Raw genomic sequence first — 12,072 nt, 5'->3', positions numbered from 1 at the left:
GAATTAGTTTTACAGAATTTTTTCTAGGTGATCCTCTAACAAGTGTTCGAATGAAAAATAGCATAGCCACAGGAGGCAGGGTTTCTTTTTCATATGCATTTTTTGTAGCTGTTCAGCTGATACATTAAACTCAGTTGAGCCTGTTTTGAAATATTTTTGCACAAATGTTCATTGAATAAGCATCTACCAAGAGTGTTCAAATTATTCAGATTCATTAAAAATGACCGTAAGAAAAACTAATGGGCCAATTTTAAAAAATAATTTCAAACTGACACAAAATTGCCTTCGGTAGTCCTCTACCATATTTTTTTACGATTTGTCGAGAATCTCAAGATTTGCCTGCAGAGATTCTGGCTCGTTATCGCAGTTTTGTGAGATCCAACCAAACGTTTAACTGTCGGTCTACTTAAGTGTTATAGACAAAAGTAAAGACAGACACGCCTTATCAAAACTACGTTTGTCGTCGCATAGACTAAATATTGAACTGGGAAGGCACCGAAATAAACCTCCTAACAACGTAAATGTGAACTTTGTCAAAAGAACGATCTAGAAGACGAGTTCCACTTTGTCTTAAAAAGGCTTGAGAAAACAAGCAAATTCGATGAATTGGTATCCCCCGCCGAAAGGGTTTGTGGTGAGGAATGGGAACAAAATATATCCGGTAAAAAGTTAAGGATGTTACTCAGTTCAGTTTTTATTAAGCAAATCGGCAAGTTATTTGCCTTTGGCCAATAACATAAACAAGACAAATATGACAAAGACATAGCATCATACAAGATATTTCAACAGATACATACTGGTAGATAGCAACTTGATCAACTTAATTTAAAAAAAAAAAGATATTTTCTTAACTAAGAAGCAGTAAACCCGGCAAGGCTTTCCTTATGCAGCTTGAAAGCTTCGTTTACATATTTCGCTACATTTAATATGGTTTTCTTGTTTCGGAATGACATAACAGAAATAAACATATGAACATTCGGCCATGTAGTATTTCTTAAATACTTGAGTCTTTCTGACAAGTATAATGGACAACACAAAAGAAAATGTTATCCAGATTCAATAATATTACATGAACAAACTTTACAAATACGTGCCTCTCTTATAGTTCCAGAAAATCTACCAAATTCTATATCTACTTCATGCGAGCTCAGTCTAAAACACGTTAATTGTTTTCTTAATGCATTATTAGTTACTATGTCTAGATAATTTTCATAGCAAAAGTTCGATTTAAATTTTATAAAATGTTCTAGCTTAGGCATGGTCTGGATAGTAGCATGCCAGTTTTGGATATACTGGTCCCTCAAGCGTTGTTTAATGATAGGAAAATAGTTCATATCTACGTTAAAATCAGTCCAAATGTAACTTAATCAAAGTCTCTCTTACAGTAGTTTCACTCTCAGCAATTGTTATCATTACTATTACATTGTTCGATAGTGCATGTATACATTGGCGAGTCATTACATTTCATTATATTAAGCCAGTGTTTCAAATTACCGGCAATGGGTATCTGCCGAATTCTCCAAACACGGCCACTTTCGGCGTCTGCTGACGAACACCTAGTATATATTTGCAAAATTTAATGTGAAGTCTATGTGTGTGTCTATTTCTTTAAAATATTACATACCCCAAGCAACAGCACTATACAATAGAATTGGGACCACCATTTTATCAAACAATGACAATTTTATCCATAAATCTAAGCTTACCCGACTGAATATTGAAATCAAACAATTATAAGCTTTTAATGCTTGATTAGATAATGTTCTTACGGCATTTTTCATATTACCTGTGTAAGTGAAATTCACACTTAAATAGCGAAATTGGTCTACAAGATCTAGTTTTTCTCCATTAATGTACCATTCAAAGTAATTGATATCTTTCCTTTTCTTAAAAATACAAATTTTAGTCTTTTCAACATATACCTGTAGGCCCCATTTTATGGAGTACATAATATATATTATATATATATAGTTTTGCTTGTAAGCTTTCTGGACTGGTCGTAAACAAAGCTATATCATCAGCAAACAGCAACAGATACATAGAAAGCTGACCTTGAACCGTCTCACATACTATAGTAGATTGTTGAAGTCAATACTTTCATTTATGTCATTTACAAATAGGATAAAGAACAAAGGGGAGAGTGGTTCCCCTTGTTTTAAATCGAATGTGACGCCAAAACAAATCTGACATATTCATATCTGTGGATAACTTAACACAAGATTTTACAGTTTGCATAAATACACTTAAGCATATTAATTATTTTATAGCTGATGCCTATCTTTAACAATTTTGACCACAATGCTTCACGTCTAACAGTGTCAAAGGCTTTCTCGTAATCAATAAAGGCACAATATAGTTTGGACTTATTTTTAAGTATTTTTGAATAATAGTATGTAACAAAAATATGCAATCTGCTGTACTATGATTGTCCCTAAAAGCAACCAAACTGTGAATCATTAAAAATATGCTCTGATTAATACCACTTATTCAGTCTATTTCTAAGGGCAAGTGAAAGTATTTTACCCATTACATTTACAAGTGTTATTCCACGATAATTAGAAGGATTTTCAATATTCCCCTTCTTGTGTATTGGAACAAATACTCCTTTACACCATGATTCGTGGTAAATGCCTGCATCAAATATTTTATCAAAACCAATAACAAGATATGTAGAGATAAACTGATTTGTGTCTATGAAAAAATCAGCAACAATATTACAAAAATCACTACTCTTGTTTCTTTTGAGGGAACACATTGTTTTTGAGATTTCTTCAACTGCAAACGGGCAGTCTAATTCATCAATAACTATTGGTCCATGGCGAAAGGTGTCATAATCAATTGTAAACTCACGCTGGGAAGAATTTGATTATTTTTTTAAATGCTCCGCGAAATCATGTAAACTTATATTAGGCGTACCAAACTGGTCATTATTCTTGAACTTATTTATATATTTCCAGAATGTTTCAGGGTACATCTTACTTAAAGTAGTTAGATTTGACTTTTCTTTGAAACTGAATTTGCGTCTTGCTCTCCTTTGAATAGAATCATAAATACTTCTTCTTGTCAAAGATTTTGCTCGATTTTCGTCCATAGAGTTAGAATGGTAGGTTCGTTTATCTTTATAAAATGCCGATTTGGCACTTTTACATTGTTCATCAAACCAAAGAGACTTTTTTTTTACTTTAGGTCTTCTGGGGCCTCTTTTTATAGATTTACCATTTGCTTTAAAGGAGATACCATAGACAATCTTTGAAAAAGAGTTTACATACGTATCTATATCAATAATATTGTTTTCCAACTCCTGAAATAAACTGTCAAAAATCTGTCTATTTTCATAGAGAATATTGTCAAGGTAATCCTGGTTAATACAACCCCATATAATCTTGTCATACGTCAATATATCTGTTTCGTAAAATATCAAGCTTTCACAATTTAAAGAAAATTCAATAGGACAATGATCTAAAAAGTCCGTAAGATATATTCATGTTCGAAATGCACGGGAAATTACAGTAAATAATTTTTTATCAGATAATCCACTACGCTAGCAGCATATATATTTCTAATAACATTATGACAGGTGTATTTGCCGTTTTCTAAGCGGCCATTTGTAATAAGCATATTATTTTCTTTGCAAAGTGACAATAGCCTATTTCCATAAGAATTTATAATTTTATCATTTGATACACGTGGTGGGAGATCAAGCATGTATTCATCAACATAGATGATCGTAGATCAACATAACGATCGAGATTAATATTTTCAATATAATCCGACTGTTCGCCTGTCCTTGAATTCATGTCACTTGTCAAATATATATCACCATTATGACCATAATAGCTATATATTATGATATCGCTGTTCAATTGTTTTAAAACGTCATATTCATACAAGTAAAATATTCGCCGGAGAACTGAATTTACAGTACGGCAAAAAATCATGAAATTTAATGATATACATTATACTTTATATCGACAAAATTTATCATGTGATCAGAAACAGGTAAACAGAGAGTTTCCCAGCTAATATGCTTATATACATACCACATGTTGCGAAGATTAACTAGTGTTATCTTGAATAAATAGCACACAAAAATTTTCATTAAGTTTCAATTGTTTAAATGAAAGTACACATTTTATTTACCCAAGAACGTATGATTCTTTTAGACAATGTATGTGGTAATTCATTTTGCCTCTGACTTCGACAACATTTTGCTTTTAGAAGGAAATATTTGTCTGTTTTACAAACAAACGCATCGTGTACATAAGTTTCAATAAAAACATTAAGTATCCTTTTTCAAAGACCCTGTTTTATTTCCTCTTTCTTACAGTTATGTAACCAGTAATATTTTAGAATTCCATTTAATTTTTACTCCAATTCAAAGAACTAATATAGGGCATTTCGAAAATTATCTGTAGAATATTGTAAAGACTGGGATTAAATTAGGATTCTGTGTAGGTTGAGGGTCCTATTGTTTATTTATTAGCAAGTGATAAGAAATAGATTAACTGTAGTTGTTAATCTGACATGGTTGTAAACCCATTGTAAAGGCATTCTCTCTGCAGTGTAGTGAGAATGTTTACCTGTTTCAGATCACATGATAGGGCTATTGATACGGAGTATAGGGATAAGTTCTTTATACATTTTTTCTATTTTCCTAAAAAGCTATCTCTTTACATAATAATTATCTTATGCAATTTTCAGCTCTTAATTCCTTTATGTAAACCTTTCATTAACAGCCTTATTTTTCTTTTATTTACAATATCATTTTTTCATTGTCACATTTTAATAACTTCTACCAGCTGCAGAATCCTAAAGCGTATTCTTATATACAGAAGTGTCTTCTGGTGGAATATAACATGTACAAAAATATAAATCTTTTGCTGTTCCGAAATATTCTTTCAATAATTTAAACCATACGATGCCATTTGGATTTAAACTAACTAGCTCCATTTTAATGAAATATTCGTTTTTATAGTACTAAGTATATTATAACACCACCACTGAATCGCTTAGCCTTTCGGTTCGTTTTAGGTCTTGGACAAGAAAATGAGCAATATCCTTCAATATGTATATTTGTAAGTTTAGAGTTCCAGGCTTCTGTGATTAATATGACATCGTACTTATTGATAATATGTAAAAAAGCGCTGTCATATAGTTTATTGCTTAACCCTTGTATATTCCGTAGTAGAAACTGCTTCTCAACAACATCCTATTGAGAACTTGCATCAGGGATAAAGCGCTTGCGGTCTATGAACAGCTTATCATAGCTTAACACAGCGTAATTATTTGCTTCTTTTGCCTTGATAAGTTCTTGTATCAGGGCTCTTCTGTGTTGCTGGATGACTTTTGGATACTTGTCTCCGGCTTTTTGTATTGTCCATCTTTTGTTTTATATCATATTTGTCCACAGACGAACTGAACTTTGCTACAATTAGACGTATCTTTCCCATAGCGTACTTGCCTACACGATGAGCGCAATCGATTTTGATTGACGTTTGGGCTTCTTGGATTCCAAGGTCTGTTGTAAAAACAAATCAAGTAATTCTTTGCGACAGTCGTCTGCTTTACGCTCTTCTTGCCACCCATCAAATTTTCAAAAATTTTCTATTCAGTCAAGATTAGTCATAATACTAAGTTCCGTTTACGTAGCATTATGGTGATCTAAATTCAATTTAAGTTTCATAATTCTAGGTCAAATGTGTCACAAGTTATGAAGCAATAAATTGCCATATTTATTATGTTGTACTTAGGGTCGTCAGACAAAAATGTAAATGTAGAGCTGACACATAAATTATCGGACTCTCGATCCGGAGTTTGCAGGGTCAAGTCATGCTCTAGACATGACTGTGCCTTTTAATATCATACCGGAGCTTTTATTTCCTTGAGGCGGACTTTATCTTCTATGAAATATTATATACAACTGTAAGCGGTGTAAGCAATTGTCGCATTGCTTTTCTCTGTATTCTTTGGAATCATGGAGCCCATTCAATTTATTTCTATAACAAAATTTCGCTTAAGTCGGAGTTAAGGTCAATACCGCTGCTGTGATTTTCCTTGTTCGAGATTGACATTATATTTCATTCATATATAATATGGTTGATCTTTTGCGGAGTTTTTTTTGTGGTTCATGATCATGGTCATGGAAGTATTTCTATTGCTATCTAAATGTTGAATGCACGATGAATAGCCTTAACCTTTACCTTGCTAAATTTCTTAAATGGACTGGTCCATCATTCAATTTGGGCAGTACCACTTATTTATTCAAATGGGTGTTCACTGAAAAATTACCGACTGAATAGCGAACAGTCCAGACCATGATCAGACTGCACGGATGTGCAGGCTGGATCTTGGTCGCAACCGCCAGCATGCTAAAGGTTAATTATCAGTATGTAAATCAGTTTAGACAGGTCACGTGACGTCAATTTATTTTCTTTTTTTTTTTTGGTCCTCGAGGAAATTGTAGCCATTAAGAGGTAAAACGTGTCATCAGTTTAACTTAATCAAAGTGTTTGATACCACAAGCAACTGTATGAGATAGAATAAAACCCCTGATAAAGATATTTCGGATAAGCAAATTCCTTCTTAAAAGGTAAACACCACAGCATTACAAAGGTTGTATTATATGAATCAATTATTTCCTTACATGATATGCAGTTATCAAAAATACAAACCGTTAAACGAGATAAAATGTAATAAGAGCTAATTTTAAGAAACTTCCGGAAAGTGATAAATGCGAAAATATCTTGAGGAGATTGAGGATGGGCAATTACAGATAAATTTTATGAAATGTCATGCCACGTGGATTAAGCATGTATTGATCATTATGATCATACAATCAATGACGCATTTATTTTTATTATCTTTTTAATTTTTCAATTTTTTAAAAATAATTTTCTTAATTTCTATGTTTTGCTTTGCTTTTAAAAAATTCTCACTATTCTGCCTTTATTACATATATATTAAATGGTATTTGTTGACACGAAGCAACATATATCAAGCAACACATTTGTATTGTTAAATTGATACGGATACTGAAACTTTACTTTGCTCAGAAACGGCATCAAAACTATTTATTGCTCTACTTAGAACAGTTTATTCCGAAAACTTATTTTTATGACAATACGCAGCGTTAACTAAAGCGTTTAATGATAGCCGACTGAAGAAGATTAAAGGGACTTGAAAGGCAATGATTTTATCTATATTCATTATACTTTACTAATATTTATACATGGTTGCATTATGATTCTATATAATATCACCTGTATTTGCAAGTATTTGACGATTACCTACAAAAAGAAGACAAATTTAATTTTCGCAAAACTTTATTTACTTTCGGAATGTAATACACTAGCATAATTTAATGGATACAATTTTGTAATGCGCTATACCTCAAGTTAACGTAAATATACTATTTACTAAATTGTTTTAACAGCGGATAATGTTCTGTTTCATCTTAATTATGCAAAGATTTAGCGAATAAAATTTCTCTACGTTTAAAAAGACGATTTCTAGTTTCCCTTTCTTTGGCGTTTTTTAGTTAGTTTGTTTCTTTCTTTTTTTTCTTCTAAAATTCTTGATATGAGAATATGATCCTCCCTAAGAAAAATAAAGGCCGTCAGGTTTGTTATAAATTTATTGTATTTTCTTAGTTTTTAAAAAGGCAAAACGGTCTAATGTGCAAAGATATTATTAGAATGTTTACTTTATTACAATTGTTAACAGAATTATTTCAGTTTAGAAGAAATGTTTACTAGAACTGTAAACAGTTCACTTTGTGGGGGGAAAAAACATCAGAAAAATATTTCGTTTCAGTTCTTTTAAGTGTCAGTAGAATAGTGTCAATTTTTGTATATAAAAGTATTTTTAAAGAAATTATTTTTACAATTTTTTTTAAATAAAAAAATTATTATATTTTACAATGTCTCCTTGGTGAAAATTTCATGATTTAATCTATTCTAAATCACTTCATCTCAAGACTGCACTTTACACTTTGGTTGTAAATTTCATTATAAAATAATTTCACCTCAGAATTCATTCATCACTACATTTTTAAGCTAATGTCACGGCGTGTTGTCTTGGCTGACCATAATCTTCACATTTCTTTTCATTAATACTTTCAATTCAAATTTGTACACAGAAAAGAAAAGGGCCCAGGTAAAAATTGCAGCCCTTAAAGTTTTTTTTTCAATTTACAAAATAAAAAGATCAGATGTTAGAGCGTTTATCTTCCTCTAAAATAACATAAAATAATCTCTGTTTTCATATAGAAATACTTTTTAGTACCCATATATTTTTTTTTAAATTGATAGTTATAACAAAAGAATCTTACCTCTCATTTTTAAAACCTCCTTTCTTTCAAAGTATCGTTACACTATCAAATACCAAATACATCGGTGAATAGAAAGATATATTATGCACTGACAAATGCACCTGAACTGAAGAAAAAGATATCTCTTGTCATGTCCACGTTACAAAAAAAACTGTCAGATTTGCAAACAATTTCATTCACAAAAGTGATTTTTATTTACAATCAAAATAATTATTACAATCTGTGCCAAAGTTTTGAGCATATGCAATATTTGTATCTAAATTTGGTGAACTACGTAATTTTCACTTCCTCTATACGGCAGCTGCTAATCAGCGCTATTTATAACTGACCGCAGGGTTTAATTTATTTCTTAATATTTTTTCTTCCCATTATGCTAAAATGTCCTTTTTTCAGTTTTTTTTTTTACTACCCGTTAGCAGTCGAATTTTAATATGTTTAATGCTGTCTCCCTACCCACTCAAAAATAACACCCTTCTTTTGCATTGCAATAAAATGCTTTTCCTCTAATTCAACATTTTTCCTTTTCATTCCAGATAAACAAAAACAGTGTGAAGCACATATGATACATGAGGAGATGTTCCGGTTATTTGTGGAGAAAAAGTTGGTAGTGGTATAGAATACAGAATATAAATTGAAAATATTAAACTGAAATACTATTGAACAGGTCAAGCAATCATATAGTACAGAAAAGAACGATAAACATAATAAAATAATAAACGAAAATACTAGTATTAGATTCTCTAAAAGATAAAATGAGAATCATCAATTTCATTTTTAATTTGTAAAATAATGCCCTCTGGCATGAACAATATGAATTGTAAACTAAACTTATTTTAGTACAAAGCACTTCATTAACACGAAAACCTTTCCGAATGGTACAAACTATCAATGAATGGGATCTAACTGTCAAGATATACTCACAGACAAATACCAGTTGCCTCCCTCCAATAGTCAGTTTTACACGACAATCAGCTGACTTAAGGTAGTTCTGCACGTTTGGATCATTCTTTTTTTCTACTACAATGTAGAATTTGATTAAATTCTGATTTTTCAAAACTTCAAAATATACCTAGAAAATTCAGCAAATAAAAAGATAGGGTCGTGTGCTTGATTTTTTGCTAGACTGATTTGAAAAATTTGGACCTCACGCAATTTTTCATAATGGAAGTCTATGGGAAAATCATAACTTTCATAACATTTTCGTGAATAGAAATTTTTCTACAATATAGATTTTGATGAAACGTCTCAAAGCTGTAAATAAACATATGGCCTATATTGTAGGTAGTGAAATAAAATGTATAGGTCCGTGTGCTTATTTTTGAGATATTTGACCATTATTAAAGTGAACCGAATATTTCATGCTAAGTTTGAGACCTTATTTTGAATTATTCAACGTGTCATATGTTTTCATATCATATTTTGACTTTAGAAATATAGTAACAGTGCTATTTTAATAAATTTACTCACATGTTGTCATTAATTCATAAAATTATTTTCATATCCGTACGCCGAATCCAGGCTTTATCCTACGTTTTCCTGATAAATTACGTTACGCCATCACTTCCGGTTTATCAAACGTGCAGAACTACTTTAACAAAAGTTCTTGGATTCCTTAAATGTGCTCTTCGCAACATAAATAAGAAAAGGGGGACGAATGAGATTATGCATTTGAAAGACCTCTAGACGTGTGCAAGATAAAATTTATTGTTGTGCTTTGACATGTCATAAAATGTTTACGGAAGAGCATTAGTGCCAGGTGTATGTTATTTATTAACTCGAAATGTCGAGTTAATAACTCGAAATTTTGAGTTATTAAGTCGAAATTTCGAGTTACTAAGTCGAAATTTTGAGTTACTTATCTCGAAATTTCGAGTTACTAACTCGAAAATTCGAGTTTATATCTCGAAATTTCGAGTAATGTATCTTGAAAGTTCGAGTTATTAAGTCGAAATTTCGAGTAACTAACTATAATAGTTAACTTGATGTAAAGGTCATGGCCAAGATTAGGTACCTGATGTATCCATTGGGTAGCCCTACAGGGTCATATAATAACATGACCGGGCAGCGTCTGTTCATAGAAAATATCACTATTTAAACCATGTTTATTTATAATTATTGATTCTGTTGGGTGTAACGTCGCACCGACAAAATTATAGGTCATAGGGCGACTTCCCAGCTTTTATGTTGGAGGAAGACCTCAGATGCCTAAACCATGTTTAAGTCTTGAAGGTTTCGACCTTGTTTGAGCCCATATGTCAATGAAATATAGATATACCCTAAATGAAAGTGTAGTTATGGGTCTGACCAAGATTGGGTACCTGGACAGATCTAGATTTTTAGGAGAGGTCATAGAAGCTAGGTGACCGGGAAGTATTCAAACTTAGAATATTTCACTATTTCGATCATATCTGGAAGGTTTTCGACCTAGTTCGTGCCCCTACCACATGAACATACTATACATGTAATTTAAATGGGGTATATATCCTGGATACAATTTGAAATCTAGAGTAGCTCTGGAGGCTAGTGTAGGTCATACATTGATGTATGGTGGTATATGTTCAAGTCCCTACATATTCGGTACAATATAAACTTAAAGGCCTGTACTGGTTCTTCCCAGGAAAGACGGCTTCGCGTGTATCGGTGCTATACACCGGGCACATTAAAGAACCAGACTGTCTATTCACAAGTCTGTATCTAAAGAGGATTTCTCTCTATCTGTTCTGGGGGCTTTATCTCACTCTGTCCCTCTGGTCAGATCGCTCTAGATCTGTGTCTGTACTAGCAGAGAATGAATTTCGCGCCCTGTGTGGCTGCGTTTGCTATATGTAAAGCGCCTTTGAACGTTTTTATCATGAAAAGGGCGCTATATAAGTCTGGTGTAATAATAATAATAATAATAATAATAGACCTTGAGCTGACAATTGACCCTGCTTCCCCCCCCCCCCCCCCCCCCCGGGGAATTTTCAACACATGATTTTCTTAAACCTTATGTAGTTGGCATTCACAACAAGTTTGCAAGTTTCCGTTGGGCTTTACGAGTTACGGAGATTTAAAATAAGTTACCATGCAAATTTCATTTAATTCACCATTAGTTAATTTAATATAAAACATGCCTTTGTACAATTAATCGTAATAAACAAGACGCTTAGATATGTTTATGTATTTAAAATAGAAATTATCATATGTTCATATCATTTTAGGTGCATAGATGTTATGTATTATCCGTAACTTACGTTACTTCCTTTGAAATTACTAGAACCTAGAAATATATCAACAATGATGATTTTTTAAGTTGTAAAATACTGATAGTGGCCAATACACAGTTCAGTAATTAAATGTATATATAATAAAACTGTCCCTAGAGTTAACTTATTCATTATGTCACATATGATACGTTACCTTTCCGAAATATGTGTTAAATAAAAAATATTTAAAATTTTGGTATTACCTATATGGTCAGGATTAAAAAATATATATACATTGGACTATAAATAAACATCACCAGACATGAACAACATTATCAAATAAATGTATATAGATTTTATAATTCATTAGAAATATTATTTAAATGTATATTAAGAATATATAGCTCTTTGAATGTACCAGTATGACTGCATATCATAATTATCATTAGTATAATTAAATAACATAGACTCCGCAATGCGAAGCATATTAGTCCTAAGGTATGACCTCTGACGACTAAGTGTGACATTGAGCTTGAAGTGAAAAATGGTATTCACTAT

The 12,072-nt window shown here is 31.9% G+C and overlaps 1 protein-coding gene across 1 annotated transcript in view; it reads right to left on the bottom strand.

The window, feature by feature from the left end:
* LOC123557094 (galactoside 2-alpha-L-fucosyltransferase SEC1-like) overlaps nucleotides 1–8,603 on the bottom strand; it is a 66,662-nt gene extending 58,059 nt beyond the window's left edge. Inside the window, exon 1 of the mRNA XM_045348328.2 lies at nucleotides 8,330–8,603. Within this exon, the coding sequence (XP_045204263.2) occupies nucleotides 8,330–8,336 (7 nt within the window). The 5' untranslated portion in view covers nucleotides 8,337–8,603. The remainder of the gene's footprint in view (nucleotides 1–8,329) is intronic.
* Between the last annotated feature and the right edge of the window lie 3,469 nt (nucleotides 8,604–12,072).

Source organism: Mercenaria mercenaria, chromosome 5 (assembly GCF_021730395.1).
Source record: "Mercenaria mercenaria strain notata chromosome 5, MADL_Memer_1, whole genome shotgun sequence".
Lineage (NCBI taxonomy): Eukaryota > Metazoa > Mollusca > Bivalvia > Venerida > Veneridae > Mercenaria > Mercenaria mercenaria.
This window is presented reverse-complemented; position numbering and strand designations above follow the sequence as displayed.